The following is a 26,181-nucleotide window of genomic DNA, read 5'->3' on the forward strand; positions in this document are numbered from 1 at the left end:
CGCTGCACAACATCCCCCGTGCAATATCACCCGGAAGTGATGTCGTTATATTGGGGAGGGGGGGTCCAGGTGAGTCTCAGCGGTTTTTTTGGAACAAAACGAAAAGATTTGAGGGTGAATTTGCCATAGAGTTTTGGTCGAAAACCAGAGCTTTGCCTCAGCATCACTGACAGCAGTGACATGCAGTGTTCCTGCTTGCCTCCACAGTGTCCCCCAAATCCCTCCACCAGAGCATTGAGGGGACCTGACAACTCTTAAGTTGCCAATGCTGAGTGGACTGTAGCAAATCAGCCCTTGGAACAAAGCCTCCCGTAAGCCATAGGAATGGTGGTTATGAGTTGTTCAAGGGGAGCAAAAGTGGGGGGATACCAGCACTGCAACTCTCTGGCTTCACCACTGTGTAGGCCTCAGGCTTTTGGCCTGTCACACAGCACCATAAAAAAAATAACATATCTGAAGAAGGGCAATGGGAGGGGAAGGTGGGGGGAAGGGAGGGGCCCCTTTAACCTTGGGTGCCATCTCCTTCCTGGTTGAGCAGAGCTGACAGGCACCTCCCTGGGGGTACCCTGCCTCACATACGCTGCTAGAAATAGTCCAGACACTAACCCCCCTCCAAACCACCACTGCCTTCCTCCCCGTTGTTGGGAACATCAGGACGGTTTACGTAAATACATCCTTGTCTCCTCTCACCCCACTGATTCCTGGGGCACAGAATTCCTGCGCTCGCCCCTAGTTTCTCTCCCCTCCCTGAGTTATGGGCTGTGCTCCGTGGACAAGGCGTATATCTACTTCTGGCTGGCTGGGGAGATACCAGCTCATTTGCTTTGATACAAGGGTCTAGTACATCTGATTGGATACTCTGAATTTTAATATTATTGGGGGGGGAGATGCTCTCAAACAGCATTATTTGCATAACAGGCAATGTTTTATTTATACGACAAGCCCCCTTGAGTTCCACGAGGGAGAAAGGTGGCTAATAAATAAATCAATCTGAAAAAAATGTAACAGCGGTGCTTCTCCTTAAATCCCTACACTGACTTCCTGTCTATCAATTTTTAACCCCCACTTCCTTCAAGAAGCTCAGGGTGGTATTTACTTATTTTATTTGTAGTCTGCCTTGCTGGCTGAGGCTCACCTGATTCTCCTTTCCTTCCTTTGAACCTTCCCACAACTCGGTGAGATAGTTAGATCTCAGTCCAGTCACACCTTAGAGACCAGAAAGGTTTCCAGGAAATGAGCTTTCCAAAGATGGAACTCCCTTCATCAGACAGAAGAAAGAATCCAAGGAAGGGAGCGTTGACTCTTGAAAGCTCATAACTCTCCCCGCCCCCCATTTTTTTGGGTTGGTCTCTTAAGGTCTCAGATCTACTGGACTCAAATCTTAAGTGTTCTACTGCAGCACAGCTACTATCTGTGAAATAGTAGGTTATCTACTTACCTTTGGGACTGGTTAGGCTGCAGAAGAGCTTTGTGGCTGAGCGGGAATTTGAACCTAGACCTCTTCAGTCCTAATCTGACACACTAATCACTAAATTCGAGAAACGATGACTGCGGGGTGACATGACAGAGGTTTACAAGATTATGCACGGGATAGAGAAGGTAGAGGAAAAAGTACTTTTCTCCCTTTCTCACAATACGAGAACTCGTGGACATTCAATGAAATTGCTGAGCAGTCAGGTTAGAACTGAAAAAAGGAAGTACTTCTTCATCCAAAGGGTGATTAACACATGGAATTCACTGCCACAGGAGGTGACAGCTACAAGTATAGCCCGCTTCAAGAGGGGATTGGATAAACTTCTGGAGCAGAGGTCCATCAGTGGCTATTAGCCACAGCGTATTGTTGGAACTCTCTGTCTGGGGCAGTGATGCTCTGTATTCTTGGTGCTTGGGGGGGGCACAGTGGGAGGGCTTCTAGCCCCACTGGTGGGCCTCCTGATGGCACTTGGGTTTTTTGGCCACTGTGTGACACAGAGTGTTGGACTGGATGGGCCATTGGCCTGATCCAACATGACTTTTGTTCTTATGTTATTAAATCCACGTACATTTGTAGGGAAGACACTGCTCTCTGTTTGCAAGTCCTGAGCAAGGCTGCTAACAATAGGATGTTTTGGTGGTCATTAATTCATAGGGTCAGGGAGCCCCATAGCGCAGAGCAGTAAGCTGCAATACTGCAGTCCAAGCTCTGCTCTCGACCTGAGTTCAATCCCAGAGGAAGCTGGGTTCAGGTAGACGGCTCAAGGTCGACACAGCCTTCCATCCTCCCGAGGTTGGTAATGGGAACCCAAAACAAAAATGGATGAATATGAAATTCAAACTTCTGCGAGCTTGTGTAACACAGTGGCTAAGGGTTTCAGATAAGAGCAGGAATTGAAAACTGGTTCGGATTTCACACACTTAATCCTCAGAGAAGGCGCTGCCAGGTCAAATTGCGATGTCCATTTAAGAATTTGTTGTTCACCCTTGCCTGCAACCTAAATTACTATCAGTCTCTGTTTTCTTCAGTCAATACACATTTGGGAATGGGGGTCACTTTCACTTGCGCACACACAAACCCTGAACCGGGTTAACGAGGTTGACTCAAGCGTGGTCCAAACATTACCCATCGCCTTTGTGGTTTCTATCGACTCCCCTCAGAGCACAGCAGATAAAATATTGTTTTATGGATTAGCAGATGGACTGAGAATGAGCTAATAATGGACCTTCTTGATCAATGCCGCTCTCTAATGGACTTCGGAGTGGACAGCAAATCACCCATCCCACGCTGGCCTGGGGCACTAGGCCACGCTCCCCTTCACCCCCCTTTCCAACTATATGAACCTAAAATTGCCTTTCTGGGTTGGATCAAAGGTCCATCTTCCCACAGTCTGTCTCCAGCAGCTGCTAGGCAGACGCCTCTGTGGAACCCACAAGGAGACTAAGAAGTTGATGGCTGCTCCCGCCATGTTGTTTGTTGTCAGCATCTCCTGAGGTCCAAACTAGATGTGATGGGAGTCTTTGTGACCGCTGTGAAGACACTGCCACCATTTTAAGTCATTTTGGGCCCACAGTGCGGCACTGTTTTGATTTCCCACGTCTTTCCAAGAGCCTAAACAGCCATCGAGTGGGGGGCAGCCATCGAGTTGAGGGTTGCCAGTTCTGAGTAGGGAAATATCTGGAGATTTGGGGGGGGCGGAGTCTGGGGAGGGTGGTGTTTAGAGAGGGGAGAAATCTCAGCAAGGTATAATGCCATAGAGCAGGGATGGCCAAACTGTGGCTCGGGAGCCACATGTGGCTCTTTCACAAATTGTGTGGCTCTTGAAGCCCCCACCACCCTGTCAGTCAGCTTGGAGAAGACATTCCTCTCCTTAAATCACTTTTCCAAGTCAAGCCAGCCAGCAGCTCGGTGAATGTATTTAATGTTAAAGTTGCTTTCTGACTTCAGCCGCCTCCTAAAGACTGAGACCGATGCATCTGTTCCCCTCACTCGTATACCTATTTTGCACACAGCTTACCACGTGGTCACGTTCCTGTTCTCTGCGCAGCGTCCATCAGATTTCCCACTATCTGCGCCGGAGTTACAGGAAGTGCCACGGCTTTTGCGTAGCAAACATAAACTGGGTTTTAGCAGTTTACGTTTGCTACATGAAAGCCGCAACACTTCCTGTAACTCCAGCGCAGATAGTGGGAAATCCGATGGACGCTGCGCAGAGAACAGGAATGTGACCACGTGGTAAGCTGTGTGCGAAATAGGTATACGAGTGAGGGGAACAGATGCATCTCACAGGGGAGGTGGTTCCATAATTGTGGAGCTGCCACTGAAAAGGCCCTCTCTCTTGTACCCACCAAAGGAGCTTCTTTAGTCAAGAGGGCCTCTCCGTGGGGTCTTATTTCCAGGGTAGGAATGAATAAAAGTTGTTCCTTCAGATATCCCAGTCCCAACAAACCATGTAAGGCTTTAAAGATGAAAAGCAACACCTTGAATTGGGAGTGGATGAGAAGCCAGTGTAGTTGCTGTAGAGTTTAGGGTTGCCAAGTCCCCTGCATTCTCTGGAAGTGATGTAATTGCGGTGGCGTGAATGGCTGCTGTAGGTGTTTCTGGGAAAACACTGTGGTTTTCCCAGACACTCTTGCAATTTGGGAGGGAAAACACTATGGTACTATAGGTACCATAGAGTTTTGCCCTCCAAAATTGCTAGAGCATCTGGGAAAACCATAGTTTTCCTGGAAATGCCTAGAGTGGCCATGCGTGACGTTGCCGGTGTGATGTCACCCGCAAGTGACGTCATTGCACCAGCAATTTCGGGGGAGGTTCCCCCCCGCTGGCCAGCAGGTTGGGAACCTCCAGGGCGGGAGAACCCCTGCCTGGTCCCGGGGCTTGGCAGCCCTAGTAGGGTTGGAGGTCACATGATCCTGGTAGCTGACCCCAACCAATAGCCTTCTGCCCAATTGCAGCCTCTCAACACTTTTCAAGGGTAGCCCAAGTGCAGCTCATTTAATAGTCCAATCTAGATGTAAGAAGATATTGGATTTATATCCCACCCTCCACTATGAATCTCAGCGTCTCAGAGTGGTCATAATCTCCTTTATCTCCCTCCCCCACAACAGACACCCTGTGAGATGGGTGGGGCTGAGAGGACTCTCACAGCAGCTGCCCTTTCAAGGACAACCTCTGCCAGAGCTATGGCTGACTCAAGGCCATTCCAGCAGCTGCAAGTGGAGGAGTGGGGAATCAAACCTGGTTTTCCCAGATAAGAGTCCGCACACTTAACCACTACACCAAACTGGTAACAGAGTTGGAGCATCTTCTCTACAAGAAAAGGCCAAAACGTTTAGGACCTTTCTGTTTAGAAGAAAGCAGATGAAGCGAGGGAGAGCTGTAATAGAAGTCTATGAATCATGTCCCTCTTCCTTAATACTAAGGGTCACCCAACACACTGCTGATGCAGAACAGAAGTAATGACGCACTCTTCGCACCTTATGCGATTAATTTCTGGGATTCAGTGCCATGGTAGCTTAGGCAGCTTTAAAGGAGTCAGCTGGAGGAGAGGTCTGTCTCCTCCAGAACTCAAGAAGAGCTCTGTTGGATGAGACCACTGATCCATCTAATCCTGCATCCTGTCTCACAGAGTGGCCCCAACCAGTTATGTGGAGAGCCATCAGCATGGCGTAGAAGTCAAGGCCTTCCCGTGGTGTTGCATCCTGGTACTGGAATTCAGAGGTTGGCTGCCTCTGAACGTGGAGGTTTCCTTTGTCACCATGGCTAGTAGCTACCAATAGTCCTATCCTCCACAAATCTCTGTAAAGCTGTCTAAGCCTGTGACCATCACTATGTCCTTTGGCAGAAAATCCCACTGTTTAAAGTGTTTCCTTTTTCTGTTCTGAATCTGCTGCCCATCAGCTTCATCGGGTGCCCTTGAGTTCGAACATTTTGGGAGAGGGAGAAAATGTACAGCTATCAGCCATAACGGCTAAACCAAACCCCTTATCTCTGAAGAGTGTATCTCTGAAGAGTAGTTGCTGAGGGGTAACACTAGGATAGGGCCAGTTTGTGGGCTAATGGAGCCAGTTTGGTGTAGTGGTTAAGTGTGTGGACTTTTATCTGGGAGAAACGGGTTTGATTCTCCACTCCTTCACTTGCAGCTGCTGGGATGGCCTTGGGTTAGCCATAACTCTCGCAAGAGTTGTCTTTGAAAGGGCAGTTTCTGTCAGAGCTCTCTCAGCCTCACTCACCTCACAGGGTGTCTGTTGTGGGGGGAGGGAAGGTAAAGGAGATTGTGAGCCGCTCTGAGACTCTGAGATTTGGAGTGGAGGGTGGAATATAAATCCAATGTAATTGTCTTCAACATCATCTGTTTGATTTCCAAGGAGAGGAAAGGATGTTGACTAGATAGGTTGGCCTGATCCAGTAGAGCAATTCTTATTTAACCTTTTTAAAATGTCATAACTCAGTCCTGGAGTATATGAGTGTTTGTGTGAAGTTATGTGAAGTGGCAGTAGACTGAATGCGATCCGATGGGTTTTCAAGGCAAACAAAATTAAGAGGTGGTTTGCCATTGTCTTCGTCTACATAGTAACCTGGGATTTCCTCAGTGGTCTCCCATCCATGTGCTAACCAGGGCCAACTCTGCTTAGCTTCCAAAATCTAACAAGATTGGGCTAGCCGGGTCCACTGAGGGCCAGGCAAGAAGGTATGAAGCCAAGGAAAATTTCCCACGGCTTATTATATCAGCTACAGCATCATATATATTTTCAAGCCCCAATTCTCTAGCTTCGCTGACCATGTGCTTTTGCTTGCTTTCACAGTGGACGGCTGCATTCATCGGGCTGCGGGACCTTTGCTGAAAGAGGAATGCCGGACCCTAAATGGATGCGAGACTAGCAAAGCCAAAATCAGCTGCGGGTACCGTCTTCCGGCCAAGTGTAAGTCACTGCAGGCGCGCTGAGCAGGTTATGAATCATCATCGGCTTTGCATCATTGGAAAGAGCTTGTGTGCTTTTAGCACCTGCGAAGTTGGCAGGAGTTCAAGAGGGGACGCTTTCCCCATTGCTGCATTTCCATTCCTAGAATTCCAGATCCCTGGCTGTTTGGATGCTTTTTCTGGGCGAATCTTGGTTTGATCTAGTATGCCTTTAATCTGGAACATAGCTGCCTCCTACTGAGTCAGGCATTTGGTCTGTTGAGGTCAATACTGTCTGCTCTGACCGTCATCAGCTGTCCAGGGTCTCAGGTAAGAGGTCTTTAGCATCACCTATTATCTATGATCCTTTTAACTGGAGATGCCGGGGATTGAACCTGGGACCTTCTGCATGCAAAAGCCATGACACCACCTCTCTTCCCTTCAAGCAACATATATGATCCTTTTTATCCTTACAACTACCCTGTGAGGTGGCAGAGAAAAAATGACTGGCCCAAGGTAACGGAATTAGCCTTGTAGTGGTTGAAATGTGGGACTCCCCCAGAGCCTAGTGAAAGAAGAAGGAGGTTTTTATACCCTTCTTTTCTCTACCTTAAGGAGTCTCAGAGTGGCTTACAGTAGCGTTCCCTTCCTCTCCCCACAACAGGCACCTTGGGAGCAGTGTTCCCTCTAAACTGAGTTAGTGTGAGCTAGCTCACAGTTTTTTAGCCTCCGGTTCACACATTTTTGTCTTAGCTCAGGAAGAATGGCCCCCCAGCAAACTAATGTATGCAGTAGCTCACAAAGAAGAATTTTTGCTCACAAGACTCCACAGCTTAGAGGGAGTATTGCTGGTGAGGCAGGTAGGGCTGAGAGAGTTCTGAGAGAACTGTGACTGACCCAGCAGGCTTTCTGTGGAAGAGAAGTGGGGAATCAAATTCTCCTGGTGAGAGTCTGTCGCTCTTAGCCACTACATTATGCTAGCTCCAACCCCAGTACACATACTGGTTCTCTGCATAAACTCCCTCACAAAGTTGTGCTGATACCAAAATGCCTTGTTGTGTTCTCCCAAATTAAGAAGTTCTTATTATGCCTAACTTTTTTTGCCTGAAAGAGATTCAGGATTACCTGCATTGTCCGGTCTCCCCAACATCGGATAAATAGGCATTCCTAACCCAGCAGTTGTTGTTTAGTCCTTACTGTTGAATAGAAGGTTGGAGCTATCCCTTATCCCCCCCCCCCTCCCCAGACCCGTAGCTACACTGGGGCCTGGGGGGGGGGGAAGGCCACTCCATTCAACCCCCCCTTCCATTGGTATGCCCCCCCACTGGAGGGCTTCCAATCTGCCCTTTGCTCACTGCCACTCGTTGCTGTTCTGCACAAACGCAGCATTGCTACTGTAGGGGCTTCAGATTTGCATGGGGGTGGGGGGAAGCCTACTTGCGGCTGGATCCTTCTGGAAGGTTTACTGAGTTAGACAAATGGGGGGGGGGGTTGTCACTTTACTTGAGAAGCAGAGAAAGTGTTTAAGGCCAAACCGGGTGGCCCCCTGACCCCCTAAACAAAAAATGCTGCTGTGGGACCTGCCAAACATGAAAACCTGGCTATGGCCTCCACCCGCCCACCTCCCCACCTCCCAGCTCTACCTTCTGCTCATTTTTTCCTTCTATGTGCCTCTCCAGGGCTTTTGTTGCAGCAGGAACTCCTTTGCAGATTAGGCCCCACCCCTATGATTTAGCCAATCCTTCAAGAGCTTACAGGGGTCTTATTACAGGGCCTACTGTAAGCTCTTGGAAGATTGACTACGTCACGGGTATGGAGCCTAATATGCAGAGGCGTTCCTGCTACAAAAAAAAGCCCTGTGCCTCTCCCTGCCTCCACTTTCCGAAATGTGCTTTTCTGATTGAGAGGGAGTGAGGTGCATTAATGAAAGCAGCCGTGGGAGATGCTAGCCTGAGCCCCCCACAATTGAACTGAGAGTTCAGCTGCACGGGTTTATTAAGAACCATCGTGTGGCGGGGGGGTTGAGGGCACCTTACTCTCCTTGACTGTGGGTACGAGCCTGCAAGAGTGGAAGGGACGCTGTGTTTTCCAGGGGACAAGCGTTCGGATTGGCAGCCCTAGGTACATTCAGGGTCCGTGTCACACAAGTGCAATGCAAACTGAGGGGGAGACTTACAGTATTTGTTTCGGTTGTACCCAGCTTTTCTCTCCAGCGGGGAACCAGAGCTGCTTACAATGTTTTCCTCTCCTCCATTGTATCCTCACAACAACCCTGTGAGGTAGGTCGTTCTGAGAGAGTGCAGCTGGCCCAAGGTCACCCAGCGAGCTTCCGCAGCACAAATGGGGATTTGAACCCTGGCCTCCCCAGATACTAATCCAAAACTCTTAACTACTACACCACACTGGCTCTCTGTCATGGGGAGGAAAGTATTGAACAGCTTAAACGCTTTGCCTTTCTTTTTTATCCTCCCCCCCTCCCCGAAAGCAAACGTCTAGCCCTGCAAAGTTAGATTTGAACGTGGACGGGTTTAAAGCAGTTGTGGTGTGTGTGTGTGTGTGTGTGTGTGTCTGAGCCAGTTGTAAGCCAAGACAGATTTTACATGTGCCACTTGAAGCACTTTGGAACATCTCTCCCACGCTTGCTGTGCATTTGCGGAAGACATCTGAACAGTTTCAGATGAGCTAGCTGACGGATGACGATGTGGGAAGATGAATATTACAATTGCGTTTGAACCTTCTTGGGGGTTTTTTCTTCATAATCTGTGAACAGTCGTGTTCTCCTTGGAGTACGTTTTAAGCCCTCCACCCCCAGTTCTATACAATCACACGCATGTCAGAATAGCTCCCCCCCACACACACACACATTTTAACCTCTCCTCCTTGTATAGAAGTGTGGCAGGGGGGAAAACCATGTCAGATGGCAGGTTTCTTTCACCATCCTCTTTGCTGTTTTGGGAAGCCTTGGGCCACATCTCATGGATCCAGTGCCTGTTTCTTCTTGTGTAAAGTGGCCCTGATCTGGGTAAGCCCAGGCTGGTCTGATCCCATTAGAGCCCAGAAATGAAGCAGGGTCCGCCCTGCTTAGTATCTGGATGGGAGACCACCAAGGAAGTCCAGGGTCGCTATGCAGAGACAGGGAATGGCAAACCACCTCTGAATGTCTCTTGCTTTGAAAACCCGTAAGGCAGGGGTCCCCAAACCCTGGGCCGCGGACCAGTATGAGTCCATAGCCTTTTAGCAACCAGGCCGCGGAGTGAGGCAAAGACCTTCACCTACTCCTCATTTAAAGACCCCCATAGGGGGCAGGATTGGGGTGTGGGTGTGAGAGCAGCCTGGGGCAGCAAAACCCCAAGCACCCCCACCAGTCCATAAGAAAATTATCTTCCACAAAACCAGTCCCTGGTGCCAGAAAGGTTGGTGTCACTACCATAAGGCATTAGCATAAGTCAGGAAAAAAGAGCCCATGCATTGGACAGACTTCTTAAAATGGAAGCTTTTTTTAAAAAAATAATAATAGTAGAATAGTATGCTCACCCTGAAGAGCTGCTAAAAAATCCCACCCCCACCAAGAAGTTTGGCTGGGGTCCCATCTAAGGGCACCAGCCTCCAGGTGGGACTTGGGGATCCCCCATAGTTACAGTTCATCTCCAGACATAAGAAACATAAGAACATAAGAGAAGCCATGTTGGATCAGGTCAATGGCCCATCCAGTACAACACTCTGTGTCACAATGTGGCCAAAAAACCCAGGTGCCATCAGGAGGTCCATCAGTGGGGCCAGGACACTAGAAGCCCTCCCACTGTTGCCCCTCCCAAGCACCAAGAATACAGAGCATCACTTGCCCCAGACAGAGAGTTCCAACAATGCACTATGGCTAATAGCCACTGATGGACTACGGAGATCAGTTTTCCTGGAGAAAATAGAGGCTTTGGGGGGAGTGGACTCTATGGCATTGTACCCCTTGGAGGTCCCTGTCCTCCCCAGGCTCTACCCCCTAATCTCCAGCAGTTTCCCAATCTGGAGCTGGCGACGCTACGACCTCCCACTCCTCGCTGGTGGCCGGGGGCGGGGGGGACCCTAGTTCTGTCTCAACTTCTTGCAATCCTGTGTCAGTCTCAGAGAACCGTAAGCGGTGGGAAGAAATTTTTCCCTCCCACCCCCTACCCCCTCCTTCCCGCCCTCTCCTTTAAAAAATGTGCAGGTGCCTTCCTCGCTGCTCAAAATCAGCCCTTCTTAATTAAAACCATAAGCGAATGTGGCAGCGGCGTATCAATCAGGAGACCATAAGTACAGCTCTTAGCTCACGGCTTGCTAAGTGAGCAAACCGAGAATGGGTTAGTGTGTTAGAGGAACAGCAGATGAGCATATAGAGATGGATGAGTGGCAGACAGGGGGAACTGGTTTCGCTTTTGTGTTTGCTTGCTCTCTGCATCAGTGAAATGCTGTTAAGGCCTAAGGAACAGCTTCTTATTGTCGCTTATGGTCTCTGCTTTCCTTGTTTGTCTCAGCTTTTCTGCTCATAATGCTTCGAGTAGACAGCTCTTATAGGGTAAGGTCGAAGGGTTAAATTTAACTTTTAAACCTGAGGAAGGGGCCGTGGCTCAGTGTCAGAGCTTCTGCTTGGCATGCAGAGGGTCTCTGGTTCAATCCCAGGCCTTTCCATAGAGTTGCCAATCCCCAGGTGGGGGCACGAGATCCCCTGGTTTGGAGGCCCTCCCCCCACTTCAGGGTCATCAGAAAGCGGGGGAGGAGGGAAATGTCTGCCGGGCACTCCAATATAATCTGTGGAGACCTATTCCCATAGAATATAATGGAGAATTGGTCTGTGAGTATCTGGGGCTCTGGGAGGCTGTTTTTTTTTTGAGGTAGAGGCACCAAATTTTCAGCATAGCATCTGGTGCCTCTCCTCAAAACACCCCCCCCCCCCCCAGTTTCAAAAAGATTGCACCAGGGGGTTCAATTCTATGAGCCACAAAAGAAGCTGAGGGATGGTGGCTCAGAGGTAGAGTGTCTGCTTGGTAAGCAGAAGGTCCCAGGTTCAGTCCCCGGCATCTCCAACTAAAAAGGGTCCAGGCAAGTAGGCATGAAAAACCTCAGCTTGAGACCCTGGAGAGCTGCTGCCAGTCTGAGTAGACAATACTGACTTTGATGGACCAAGGGTCTGATTCAGTAGAAGGCAGCTTCATATGTTTATATATGTTCATATGTGCCCCTATCCTTCATTATTCCAAATGGAGAGAAGGCATTTAAAAGGCATGTGGTCCCTTTAAATGTGATTGCCAGAACTCCTTTCAGAATTCAGTCGTGCTTGCCACACCCTCGCTTCCGGCTCCACCTCCAAAGTCTCCTAGCTCCACCCCCAAAGTCCCCGCATTTCCTGAGCTGGACTTGGCAACCCTGCATCTCCAGAATCAGGTAGTAGAGTATGTGAAAGACCTCTGCCTGAGACCCTGGAGAGCCTCTGCAAGTCTGTGTAGACAATACTGACTTAGGTGGACCAAGGCGCTCTGATCAGCAATGAAGATCCTGTGAATTTAGGGGGAGGTATTTGTGAGTTTCCTGCATTGTGCAGGGGGTTGCACTAGATGACCCTGGAGGTCCCTTCCAACTCTATGATTCTAAGTACTAGGCAGGTTCATGTGTGTTCAGTTAGACCGAACACTCGGAGTTCTTTGTTTTGGAACTCCAGAGCATTTTCTTCTTTGTAAATAGCCGTTGTGCAGGGATGTGATTTAGACTGGGATGACAGCATGAGATTCCACCCCCCCCCCTCATCCCCCCGCCCAAGCCCCTTGTCAGTTTTATACCCTGAAATGCCTTCCCAGAGCTCTTGCTTGGTGCAGAGCTGCGGGTGACCTAGACAGTGGCTGGGAATTTCCCTACTGAAATATCATCCCAGTCTTAAGCCAGCTAGGAAACCTCAGGACAACCTCCCCCCACACCCCAGTTGTCCTGTACACCAAGGAACACATGAAACTGCTGTCTACTGAGTCAGACCTTTGACCTATCCCAAGCACTGTTGTCTGCTCAGATTGGCGGCTAGCTGTCCTGCATCTCAGGCCATTGGTTTTTCACATCACCTCCTGCCCAGTCCTGTTAGCTGGAGAGGCTGGGGATTGAACTTGAGACCTTCTGCATATAGAGCCAGTGATCTGCCACTGAACCACAGCCCCTGCCCTGCCCTAGGTACCGCTTCTGCAATACAGGTGAATAATAATAGTGGCCTGCTTTACAGGGCGATTGTAAGGATTCGGGGGAGGGGGGGTTAGCAGGAATGTACAGGAACACAGTTCCAACTGGCTTGGTGTCAGGGAGGGTGGCCTAATATGCAAATGAGTTCCTGCTGGGCCTTTTCTACAAAAAAACACCCTATAAAGATTACAGAGGTTGGTGGGTAAGAAATCCAGTCCAACAAAAAAGCTGTTTTTATTTAATGTCCCAGCTTACTGCAATCTTGACGGTACATCTACAAAAGTTGCAACTAGCTCTCAAAGCTATTGTTAAGCTGCCAGCTATACATATTCCATCCGTTAGTCAATTATGCTACATCGATGGCTTATAATAAAAAAAAGGAAAGGGAAACGAGCCAAGTCCTCTGAGGTGCACACAGAATGTATAATTTGAGCTTCTGTGGAGCCAAACTTACCCCAGGCCCTTTAGGTCAGACGTACAATCTTGAAGTGAAGATAAGCTGATTCTACTATTTTCCAGCAAAAGCTGGCTATGCACAGCACTGGTTGGCTAGTGCCTGTCATGTCACGAAACCACCTGCTGATCATGCCCACCGCCTACACCCCGGCAGCTTGTTAAGTTTAACAAAACTGATTTTGTAAAAAAAGTTAGGTTCTAAACAAATGGTTGATGAGGTAAATATAAATAAAAATTAATGGGTAGGCAGTGTTCCTGAAGTGTGGGGGCAAAGAGAAAATCAGCCCTGGATCTGAGGAGCTTCAGAAGAGAGAGGAAAAATTCACCCTCCAACAGAACCACATTCAGTCTTGTTTATACGCATCACCTTGCACCCTGATGGATGGAAGCTCTTTTCCCAATAAGCGCTAGAGAATTGTTGAGGGTGGATGAGTGTCAGTTAAAGAAGTGGTTAGAATGTTGGACTAGGATCAGTGAGGCCCAGGTTCAAATTCCCAGTCTGCCATAGAGGCTCGCTAGGTGATCTTGGGCCGTCCACACTCTTTCAGCCTAACCTATCTCACAGGGTTGTTGTTGTGAGGATAAAATGGAGGAGAGGAGAACATTGTAAGCAACTTTGGGTCCCCATTGGATGCTAGGGCATAAATGAAGTAAATAAACAAGGAAACAAATGAATACATACTTTTAATTCATTTATATCCCCATTATTTTGCTAACGGGGACACAAAGGGACTTACAACTTTCACCATTTTCTCCCCATATCCATTTTCTCCTCAAAATCAACCTTGTGGGGTAGGTCAGGCTGATGGCTGTGACTAGCCCAAGGTTGTGGCAAAGTGGAGACTAGAACCAGTGTTTCCCAGATCTAATCCAGCTCTCTACACCAGGGGTGTCAAACTCTTTCATTATGAGGGCTGCATCTGACATAAATGAGACCGGGATGGGCCATATGTGTCATAAAATGTAATAACAAATAGTGGAGATATAAACTTTATAAAGGACACAGACAAACACAGTTAAATATATATATTTTTTTTAAAACTTAAAATAAAAGCAAGCTGTGACAGGAGGAAACAAGAGAGAGAGAAGCAGATGATAGCCAAAAGTTGCTCACGGGCCTGATAGGAACCCTCTGGGGGCCTGATTCGGCCCACGGGCCGCATGTTTGACACCCCTGTTCTACACCATCCTGGTGTAGAAGCAGGGGAGGGGGGAAGGAGACCAATGGCCTGCTTAGGGTCTCAAGAGATTATAGCCTCCTGGAAAGTAAAATTGGGGTTCAATCAGTTGTTCCAAATCATTTAAGCTAGGTGTCTCCATCCTTTTTGAACCTGTGGCCACCTTTGGAATTCTGATGTCAGGCGGTGGGTGCAATGAAAAAATGACTGCCACAGGAGGTGGAGCCAATCATAAAATGGCTGCCACAGGAGGTGGAGCCAATCATAAAATGGCTGCCACAGGTAGTGAAACCAACGATAAACTGGATGTGGAGCCAATCATAAATTGGCTGCCACAGGAAGTGAAGCCAACAATAAACGGCTAGGGAGCAAGATTATATATAACTAATGGTACCACTTCAGCAGTTTGGGGGAAAGCTCTGCTTAAGAGGATACCTTTTAATCTGCGCAGCCAATGAGTAGCCCTACAGGGCAAGACCCAACTAACCCCACCCACTCTCTAAAAGCATTTGACAGGTGCCAGGATAGGTGTTGACAGCTGGCACAGCACCTGCTGGCACCACATTGGAGACCCCTGATTTAAGCAACCTGCCCAGCAATATTTCATGCTCCCTAGATATTAAGTTTATGGAAAGCAAAGCAGCTGTTTTATCATATATGGTTTGCTGCCTTTCTAGATGTGATGCTTCTAGTTGTGATGCTCGAGTCCTTTGAATGTATGTTTTTTCCCCCCTGCCTGGGCTGTATTGATTGTAGAAAACTTAATACAAATGGCTTGTAGAAAAAAATCAATTACAATTGAAAGCATGCAAAGCCAGCCAGCCAGAAAATGAGCAATGAGGCCCAGCTGCATTCTGGAGCGAGGACTTCCCTGCTCACATCTCCTGCTCTTAACCACCATGCTGTACTGGTTTAAGAGAAGAAGATATTGGATTTAAGTAGATATTGGATTTATATCCTGCCCTATACTCCAAATCTCAGAGACTCAGAGCGGTCACAATCTCCTTTACCTTCATCCCCACACACACACCACAGACACCCTGTGGGGTAGGTGAGGCTGAGAGAGCTCTTACAGCAGCTATCCTTTCAAGGACAACTCTGGCAAGAGCTATGACCCAAGGCCATTCCAGCAGCTGCAAGCGGAGGAGTGGAGAATCAAAGCCAGTTCTCCCAGATAAGAGTCTGCACACTTAACCACTACACCAAACTGAGTCTCAGAGCACTGAGAACTGAACCAGAAAGGCTGCAGTCAGAAAGTTCTGCGTTTTCAATCGCTAATCAGTTATGTCCCTCTCTTGTCCTGACAAAGCTGAGCCATGAAGACCTGAAGGACAGAAGAGGCAGGTGAGCCTTCCTGTGATGAAGGCATCCCCCCCCAAAAAAACCCCCATCTCAATTCCCAGGTCCTGCATACAAAATGGGGAGTCACCCCCGCTTCTCAGAAGGGCATGAACCGAGCCCCACGAGTTCTCCCCGCCTCCCCAAACTAGGCCCACAGACTCCGTGCCGAGAATGCCGATATCCGGGACAGCGTGCCGGGCACACGTCCATCTCCCCTTCTCCGGCGTGTGGGTATTCAAGTCACATTCTAAGCAGGTGTTTAGCATTCAGTGCAGGGAGCAGCCGTTTCCTCCGACAATCGCTTCCAGAATCAACCGCTGTGGCCCGTGTAGATGAGAGGAACGGTGGCAGGCGGGGAGAGAGAGGGATCTCGTGGAATCACAAACATGTTTCTGGACTGGGAATCCAGTTCCACAGAGGACGCCTAAAATTGGGGGGGGGGGAGGGAGAAGAAGGAAGCAGTGGAGCTGAACAGAAATGGGATGTATGCATCTGACTGGACCAAGCTATTGCCTCTCGCTGTAACCTCTTGCTGGCCAAAGCAACATCCGTTATCTAGTCTGAAGAGGTGACATGACAGCAGTGGCTTAGTCTCCTGGCAGTTCCCAAACTGTGTGTGCTGGCAAACAGCTCGTACGCCGGGAGAGATTCATCAGATGACAAAATGCTCCTCTGAGCCCAAAGCAGCCAGTGGCAGAAGAGGCTGCCTGCTGCGTCTCTGCTTGATTTTTAAAGTTATTTATTTGCATTGTTTATAATCTGCCTTCTCACCTGGTGAATCGGTACAGTCCACAAAACGGGGTGCTCAGTAACCAACGCATTAGGGTTTCAGAAGCCTGGAACCACCAGAAAGAACTGAAGCATAGCATAAGTATTAACATGACACATTAAGTGGGTACAGAAATTATATACCGTACCAGAATCCTACTCACGGTAACAGCTACACGGCAATATAGACCACAGTCCCAATCGTTTAGAAGAAGAAGACTGTAGATTTATACCCCGCCCTTCTCTCTGAATCAGAGTCTCAGAGCAGCTCACAGTCTCCTTTATCTTCTTCCCCCACAACAGACACCCTGTGAGGTAGGTGGAGCTGAGAGAGCTCTTACAGCAGCTGCCCTTTCAAGGACAACTCCTGCAATAGCTATGGCTGACCCAAGGCCATTCCAGCGGCTGCAAGTGGAGGAGTGGGGAATCAAACCTGGTTCTCCCAGATAAGAGTCCACACGCTTAACCACTACACCAAGCTGGCTCTCCAAGTTTATCCAAGACCTTTTCCACACCTCAGAGTTGCTGCTGTTTCCTGGGGAGTTGAATCCCCAGCTGGTGCTCCAACTTTGTGGCAATCTGCAGAGTGGAGGGACTTCAATGGGGTACGGTGCCACAGAGCCTACCTTCTAGAGGGGCCCTTTTCTCCAGGGGGACTGATCTCTGTCACCTGGAGATCAGTTGGAATCCCAGGAAATCTCCAGCCACCACCTAGAGGATGAGAATGCAATCTGAGAGAGGTCACTATAATGGATAACACAACAAAAAATGCAAGCTAGCGACCAATTTTCTTGCGCAAGAAGCCACATACTGAGCTGTAGCCGATGTGAAATTGCTGCTGGAGACGCTCTGCGTCCCTCTTTTTTGAAAATTGTGTAAAGAATCTATATAATTGAATCAATATTGGTCCCAGGTCTGATGAAGACTGGAAAGAAACAAGTACTTAATCGATTGGCTTGTCACCACACTACTTTGGGACTTGAATATACATGTTTTGGACATTTGGACTGATTTCTATATACTTCTTAGTAAATTGGTCACTAGCTTGCATTTTTTGTTGTGTTAACCACCTGGAGGATGGCAACCCTACCACATGCTTTGGGGGCATAAGAGTGAGTCATGCCTTAATTATTGTTCGGGTGGGGAGGGGAGTACACTCAGCAGAAGTTTGAGAATTGCTGCTGTGCTCTTGTAATTTTATTAACAGATTCTCTACCATTATTGTGAGAGCCAGTTTGGCTGTAGTGGTTAAGTGTGAGGACTCTTATCTGGGAGAACCGGGTTTGATTCCCCACTCCTCCACTTGCACCTGCTGGAATGGCCTTGGGTCAGCCATAGCTCTTGTAGGAGTTGTCCATGAAAGGGCAGCTGATGTGAGAGCTCCCTCAGCCCCGCCTACCTCACAGGGTGTCTGTTGTGAGGAGGAAGATAAAGGAGATTGTGAGCTGCTCTAGTTTCAGAGTGGAGGGAGGGATATAAATCCAATATATTATTATTATTATTATTATTATTATTATTATTATTATTATTATTATTGCAATTTAACTCTTGTCTTTCTATGGGATTTGAGTTGTTTTTCTCCCCACCACCACCCCACAGTAGTAGCAGCATTAAGTTAGCAATCCGGGAATGTTCGAGGTGCCTCTCTTACATTCTCTCAGCAAGAAGCATAACCTTATTTCTGAGGGCTGCAGCCAGCCCACTATCAGCCTCCCACTGCTGTTGCGCTACAGGACAGGTTTTACTTATATTTTATTTATTTTAAGGATTTATTCCCTGCCTTTTGCTTTGAAAAGAGTACGCACGGCAGCGAGCAGTAATAACAATGAAATAGCATATAAAACATCCAATAAAGCAACAGTAAATACTACAATATCAGCACATCAATCAAAACAATGTTGGCAAACGGCATTAAAACGTAACAGCACCCTGGGCCTCAGGATACCGAGTTAAGTAGTCAATTAATTTCAACGTTTTCCCCTCCCACACACTGAACTGCACCCCCCCCCCCCAAAAAAAATATGGCTTTCAGATTACAGAGCAAGATCTGTAAAGATGGTCCAGATAGATACCTCTAGGGGGAGGAAGTTATCTAGTTTATAGTAAAAAGATAAAGGTAGTCCTCTGTGCAAGCACCAAGTCATTACTGACCCACGAGGTGGCGTCACATCATGACGTTTTCTTGGCAGACTTTTTACGAGGTGGTTTGCCATTGCCTTCTCCAGTCATCTACACTTAGCCTCCAGCAAGCTGGGTGCTCATTTTACCGACCTCAGAAGGATGGAAGGCTGAGTCAACAATGAACCAGCAACCTGAACCCAGCTTCCACCAGGATCGAACTCAGGTTATGAGCAGAGCTTGGACTGCAGTACTGCAGCTTTACCACTCTATGCCACGGGGCTCCTAATCCAGTTTATGGACAGCAGCTTAAAAAGTTCACTTGAAGGTTCACATAGAGTTGCCAAGTCCAATTCAAGAAATACCTGGGGACTTTGGGGGTGGAGCCAGGAGACATCGGGGTGGAGCCAAGAGCAAAGGTGTGACAAACATAATTGAACTTCAAGGGAGTTCTGGCCATCCCATTTAAAGGGACTGCACATCTTTTTAAATGCCTTCCTTCCATAGGAAATAATGAAGGATAGGGGCACCTTCTTTTGGGGCTCATAGAATTGGACCCCCTGGTCCAATCTTTTTGAAACTTGGGGGGTATTTTGGGGAGAGGCACTAGATGCTATACTGAAAATTTGGTGCCTCTATCTCAAAAAACAGCCCCCCCCCAGAGCCCTCAATATCCGCAGATCAATTCCCTATCATTCCTTATGGGAATTGTTTATGGAGGTGCATGATGGCTGTGGGGGTGGGGCTTCCCCCGCTGGCCAGCTGGCTGGGGGAGGGGGGAAGCCTGTAAAACCGGGGGATCCCCCTCTGGGACCTGGGGATTGGGAAGCCTAGGTTCACATTACCTTACAGGAAAAAGGCCGTTCTCAAAGCAAGATTCCACTGTGCACTCTAGGAATCCAGGCAGATTCATATGGCTTCTGTTAGATCTACAAGACCAGGGTCCTGATGCTCCAGCAGAACCAATTTTCAATGTCATTCTCAGTGTTGTGGATATTGAAGCATCTACAGTAGTAAGAGTGTCCACATGGGTGGCTTTCTTGCGCACTTACCCCTGAAGTTTTCTGGGGGGTTTTAAAGGAATTCTAGAGCAGTGTTTATCAACCTATGCACTGGAACCCAGAAGTGGATTGCAGGCCTTCTTTTCCTGGGGGCCGCCCCTGCTCTTTCCATTGCTCTTTTTTGTTCCTTGGAAACCATGATCTAACCCTGGAACAACATCTTTCATGTCATACATTAGCTGGTATTTTTTCTTCACTGCCATTCACGTGTTGATCGTGTAAAACAGGGGTCCCCAATCCCCGGTCCATGGACCGGTACGACTGCTACTACTAGTAGCAGAAGAAGAAGATGACGACATTGGATTGATATCCTGCCCTCTACTCAAAATCTCAGAGTGGCTCACAATCTCCTTTACCTTCTTCCCCCACAACAGACACCCTGTGAGGTGGGTGACGCTGAGAGAGCTCGCCCCTGAAGCTGCCCTTTCAGGGACAACTCTGCAAGAGCTATGGCTAACCCAAGGCCATTCCAGCAGCTGCAAGTGGAGTAGTGGGAAATCAAACCTCCCAGATAAGAGTCGGCACACTTAACCACGTCACCAAAATTAAGTGCACAGTTGTATCATCCCGAAATCATCGTGCGCCCCCTCCCCAGTCCGTGGAAAAATTGTCTTTCACAAAACTGGTCCCCAGTGTCAAAAAGGTTGGGGACCGCTGATGTAAAACATGTCTCAGTGGTCACTAGAGTGAGTAAGAATCTTAGGGTGCCTACAAGGAGTAATGGAGAAGGAATGGGTGGCCAGAGCCTGAAATGTAACCTCCATTGCAAAGGCTGTGTATGTTGGAATGCTACTTGCTTGGGGTTCACAGTGGAGGGAGCTACAACCTTTATGAGATATTTGTTTGGGGAGGGACAGTGGCTCAGTGGTAGAGCATCTGCTTGGGAAGCAGAAGGTCCCAGGTTCAATCCCTGGCATCTCCAAAAAAGGGTCCAGGCAAATAGGTAGAAGAAGAAGAAGATATTGGATTTATATCCCGCCCTCCGCTCCGAAGAGTCTCAGAGCGGCTCACAATCTCCTTTACCTTCCTCCCCCACAACAGACACCCTGTGAGGTGGGTGGGGCTGAGAGGGCTCTCACAGCAGCTGCCCTTTCAAGGACAACCTCTGCCAGGGCTATGGCTGACCCAAGGCCATTCCAGCAGGTGCAAGTGGAGGAGTGGGTAATCAAACCCGGTTCTCCCAGATAAGAGTCTGCACACTTAACCACTACACCAAACTGGCTCTGAAAAACCTCAGCTTGAGACCCTGGAAAGCCTCTGCCAGTCTGAGAAGACAATACTGACTTTGATGGACCGAGGGTCTGATTCAGTATAAGGCAGCTTCATATGTTCATATGTTGGTTTCTCAAAAAAACCTTTTGATTCAGGTAGGTATAAGGTTGCCAGGTCTGTGTTGGAAAATACCTGGAGACTTTGGGGGTGTGTCCAGGAGGGGGTGGGGTTTGGGGAGGGGAGGGGAGGGGCCTCAGCATGGTACAGTGTCATAGAGTCCACCCTTCAAAGCAGCCATTTTCTCCAGGGGCAAAAAACAGGTTCCGATGCTATTCAATTTTAATTTTATCCAGTGGAGCTGATCTCTGCCAGCTGGGGAACAGTTGTAAAAGCTGGAGATCTCGAGGCACCACCTGGAGGTTGGCAACCCTAGGTAGGTAGCCGTGTTGGTCTGAAACAAGAGAACAAAGTTTGGGTCCAGTGACACCTTTAAGGCCAACGAAGTTTAATTCTGAGTATAAGTTTATCTGATGGTGATGTTATCGGATGAAGTGTACATGCACATGAAAGCTTATACCCGGAATTAAACTTTGTTGGTCTTAAAGGTGCCACTGGACTCAAAAATGTGCTCAAAATAGTCTGGTTAGCCACTGTAGAAAAATGGAAGGCTGAACAGTGAATTCTGAAATTTAATCACTCACTGAGTAAAGAAGTATTTCTTTTTGTATGTCAGTGAGCAAAGTAGCTTTGCATAGGATAGCACTGCATGTCCTATTAAAAGGTGCAGCGTCTACTGAAATGCGAGGTGGGTTTGTTTGGGGAAGGAATTCACAGGCTCGGTGCTGTGGCTGAGAAAGCAGAATCCTGCTTTGAGGCGGGGGGCAACGCTGGGAGGGCTTCTAGTGTCCTGTCCCTGCTAGCGGATCTCCTGATGGCACCTGGGGTTTTTTTGGCCACTGAATGAAACAGAGTGTTGGACTGGATGGGCCATTGGCCTGATCCAACATGGCTTCTCTTATGTTCTTATGCTTGTCAAGCACAACAGACCTGCTGATCAGGAGGCACATATAGGAGAGCCTCAGAGGCAGATCCAAGCGAGTGGGAAGATTTCTAGGGGAAAACGTGGTCCTTTATGTACCATTTAGGGGTTTTAGTAGGCAAACCCATGACTTTGCAATGGACTTGGAAACAAATCTGCACCCTATGAAGTTGCCGGAGAATTGAGGCAATGTGCTCTTTACTAGCCCCTTGGGCCGCTGTCGTCTCCACCCACCACGGCTTCCAGATGCTCTTCAAAGGCAGACCCATGTGACAGCAGTCAGTTCTCAGGTAGCTAAAGGATGAAGGGCAGTGCCAACATTCTTTTTTGAATGTTCTAAGCCACCTGGAGAACTACAGCTGGAAGGCAGGACATGAATATTTTAAATAAACACGATCAATAATTTAAATAATGCACACCGTTGTCTGGAGGAGCAAACATCATAAAAGGTGTGTGTGTGTTTATGAACAGTAGATATGTTCATAAATATTTGTATTTTCTGATCCCTGTTTAATCCCTATTTTTGCCCTTGGGGGATGAGTTCTTAAATTGGAGGGTTTCTCCGTTGTTCAGTTCCTTTCCCAATATCAATTAATTTCTGAGCAGGGATTGGATGGGCCAACCTTGTCTCTAACACGCATCCATGCCAATGCAAGCACATGAACAATAAGGTGCATTCAGAACGCAACCTGCCATTTTGCACACTGAAGCTGTAGAAGCATCCTTAAACATAAAGGTAAAAAGGTAAAGGTGGTCTCCTGTGCAAGCACCAGTCATTTCCGACTCTGGGGTGATGTTGTTCTCAAAGCATTTTCACAGCAGACTTTTTATGGGGTGGTTTACTTGGCCTTCCCCAGTCATCTACACTTTCCCCCCAGCAAGCTGGGTACTCATTTTACCGACCTCGGAAGGATGGAAGGCCGAGTCAACCTTGAGCTGGCTACCCGAACCCAGCTTCCGCTGGGATCGAACTCAGGTCGTGAGCACAGCTTAGGACTGCAGTATGGCAGCTCTAAGGGAAATCAACCCTAAGTCAGTCCTAAGGGAAATCAACCCAGACTGTTCCCTGGAAGATCAGATGCTGAAGCTCAAATACTTTGGCCACCAAATGAGAAGGGAGCACTCACTGGAGAAGATCCTGATGCTGGGAAAGACAAAAGGTAAAAAAGAAGGGGACGGCAAAAGATAAGATGGCTGGACAGCGTTACTGATGTAACTAACATGAATTTGAGCAGACTTCGGAGGATATTGGAAGACAGGAGGGCCTGGCGTGACTTTGTCCATGGGGTTGCAAAGAGTCAGACTCGATTGTGAGATTGAACAACAACACGGCAGCTCTACCACTCTGCGCCATGGGGCTCTTAAACATAGTATGGGACAATTGTCTTTTTCTAGTCATGTTCTTTTGTTAAAAATGATTACCCTCTTGGAGGAGAGACTAGTGCAAAGCAAATAAATTCAGCAGACAGCAGGCAGAGAAAACCCTTCGGCTATGGGTAATCATGTGTGTTTGGGGGGAGGGGGTGAGAAGCTCAGTCAGACGGAGTAAGCACATTCCTATTTCTGTCGGTGGAATGCTGGAAAGTCCATGTGCCCGTAGGAAACCTTGGCCAGTTGAGATGTCCCTTTGCATGTAGAACTTTAGAGAAGCCCTGCTGGATGAGACCTGTGGTCCATCTAGCCCAGCATCCTGTCTCACACAATGGCCAACCAGTTCCTTCAAGGAGGGCCAACAACAGGGCACGGGAGCAAAGATGTTCTCCTGATGTTGCTTCTTGGCAGTGGGATTCAGCGGTTTAGCACCTCTGAACATAGGTAGTCACCATTTAGTCACCACGGAGGATAGACTTATCCTCCATGAATCTATCTAATCCCTCTTTAAAGCTGTTTATTCCTGTGGCCATCTCTACATCCTCTGGCACTGTATCCCACATTTTAATTACTCACCGTATGAAGAAGTATTTCCTTTCATCTGGCCTGAATCTACTACCCATTAGCTTCATTCGATGCCCTCGTGTTCTACTATTTTGGGAGAGGGAGGAAAAAAATTCTCTTTGTCACCTCTCTCCACCTCATTCATAGTTTTATAAGTCTCTATCATGTTCCCCCTTAGTCGTCTCTTTTCTAAACTGAAAAGTCCCAGACTCTTCAGCCTTTCCTTCTAGGGAAGGTTCTCCAGCCCCCTAATCATCTTGGTTCTTCTTCACCCAAAGGGTGATTAACACATGGAATTCACTGCCACAGGAGGTGGTGGCGGCTACAAGCACAGACAGCTTCAAGAGGGGATTGGATAAACATATGGAGCAGAGGTCCATCAGTGGCTATTAGCCACAGGGTATAGATGGAACTCTCTGTCTGGGGCAGGTGATGCTCTGTATTGTTTGTGCTTGGGAGCGGCAACAGGGTGAGGGCTTCTGGTGTTCTGGCTCCACTGATGGACCTCCTGGTGGCACCTGTTGTTGGGTTTTTTGGCCACTCTGTGTGACACAGAGTGTTGAACTGGATGGGTCGTTGGCCTGATCCAACATAGCTTCTCTTATGTTCTTATGGTTGCCCTCCTTTGTACTTTTCCCAGCTCCGCCATGGCTTTTTTGAGTTAAAAACACATTTCTCTGTATGCATTTTGCAGAATTTGTGGCCCCAGATGCCAGCATGGGTATCACAGAAAGCCCATACCCTTTTCATAGAAAATGCATTGGAAACACTCCAGGGTTTGAGCAGAATTCTAGAGAGACACCGTATAAACTTCCTGAATCAATAAATGCATTTGCTTGTAAAACAGCAGGGAGTTGGAATCCCTAGCTTCTGTTGTTTTCTTCTTTCAATGCTACCCAGAGCTGAAAACTCAAGCGCAGCGTTGCCAGCAGAGACACACCTGAACATAAGCTGCCTTGGTGTAACCCTTGCCAAACCCTTGCTCCACCTACCTCAATATTGACTATATTATTGACTATATTAATTGGCACCTGTTGAGGTCCTTTAAACCCAGATGCCCAGGATTGACCCTAGGAATATCTGCACCAGCAGGAACTCATTTGCATTGTAGGCCACATCCCCTGACACAAAGCCAGCCGGAACTGTGTTCTGCTCAAAAAAAAGCTCTGAAGGAGCTCTGCCACAACGTTATCTTCAACTGAATGGGAACACAGATCCATCTAGGTCCAGTGAGGTCTCTTGTGACCAGTGTTCCTTCTAAGCTATCATGAGCTAGCTCACAGATTTTTAGCCTCCAGTTCACACATTTTTGTCTTAGCTCAGGAAGGATAACCTCTGAGCAGTGTTCCCTCTAAGCTGAGTTAGTGTGAGCTAGCTCACAGATATTTAGCCTCCAGTTCACACATTTTTGTCTTAGTTCAGGAAAAATGGCCCCAGAGCAAACTAATTTATAATATAGCTCACAACTTTTAATGCCAGTAGCTCACAAAGCAGAATTTTTGCTCACAAGACACTGCAGCTTAGAGGGAACATTGCCCCAGAGCACACTAATTTATGCAGTAGCTCACAACTTTAGTGCCAGTAGCTCACAACATAGAATTTTTACTCACAAGACTCTGCAGCTTAGAGGGAACATTGTGACCAGCAAGAATTCGTCCTCTCTGAAGAACTTTGTAATCAGAGATGCTGAGGACCTAACCATGAATCCTTCTGCATGCAAAGCGTGAAACTAGAAACCTCTTCCAGTAGCATGTGAAGCAATAGGTTTGCCAACTCTGTTTTTGTAAATTCCTGGAGATTGTGGATGGAGCCTGGGGACGACAAGGTTTAGGGAGGGGAAATGACCTCCATAAGCTATAATGCCTTAGAGCCCACCCTCAAAAGCAGCCATTTTCTCCAGGGAAACTGATCTCTGTCATCTGGAGATTAGTTTTCAGAGGGCAGCTGAATTTGCAGTAGAATAGATATATCTGAGTCCAATAGCAGCTTAGAGACCAATGGGATTTTATTACTTTATTTTAACTGCATTATATTCTCCCTCCCCATGAATGAGCTCAGGGCAGATTACAACATATAAATAATTAATTAAAACGTGTATATTAAAACAGTTAAAAATAAGATTTCAAAGATTAAACAGACAGCCGTCGGCCAAGAATACACAGAGTCAATGACCGGAGCTGCTGAGTACAACTTCTAAGAACTGGGCCCATGCAGAGAGGAGTGCAGTATGGGTAGGGAGGCCAACTCAAATTAGATGCCCGTAGCCTCAACTGAAGACTTGGCAGAACAGCTGTTTTGCAGGCCCTGTGGAATGGTAAAAGGTCCAGCAGGGCCTTGATCTCAAGGGGGAATATGTTCCACCAGGTCGGAACCAGGGCAGAAAATGCCCTAGCCCTGGCCAAGGATAATCGGACGTCTTTCCGGCATCGAAATGTAGTTATCCGAGATATGTCTATAGAAAGAGATCTCCATTGTGACTTGTATCTGGCTCTTGAAAGATTAAC

The 26,181-nt window shown here is 47.9% G+C and overlaps 1 protein-coding gene across 3 annotated transcripts in view; it reads left to right on the forward strand.

Annotated features, from left to right (window-relative positions):
• The window catches only part of MACROD1 (mono-ADP ribosylhydrolase 1), a 710,025-nt gene that overhangs the window by 484,835 nt on the left and 199,009 nt on the right, over positions 1 to 26,181 (forward strand). For all 3 annotated transcript variants that reach the window (XM_060254716.1, XM_060254702.1, XM_060254709.1), the window contains exon 5: positions 6,283 to 6,399. In XM_060254716.1, coding sequence (XP_060110699.1) covers positions 6,283 to 6,399 — 117 coding nt within the window. The remainder of the gene's footprint in view (positions 1 to 6,282; positions 6,400 to 26,181) is intronic.

This window comes from Heteronotia binoei, chromosome 1 (assembly GCF_032191835.1).
Source record: "Heteronotia binoei isolate CCM8104 ecotype False Entrance Well chromosome 1, APGP_CSIRO_Hbin_v1, whole genome shotgun sequence".
In the NCBI taxonomy this organism is placed as follows: Eukaryota; Metazoa; Chordata; class Lepidosauria; order Squamata; family Gekkonidae; genus Heteronotia; species Heteronotia binoei.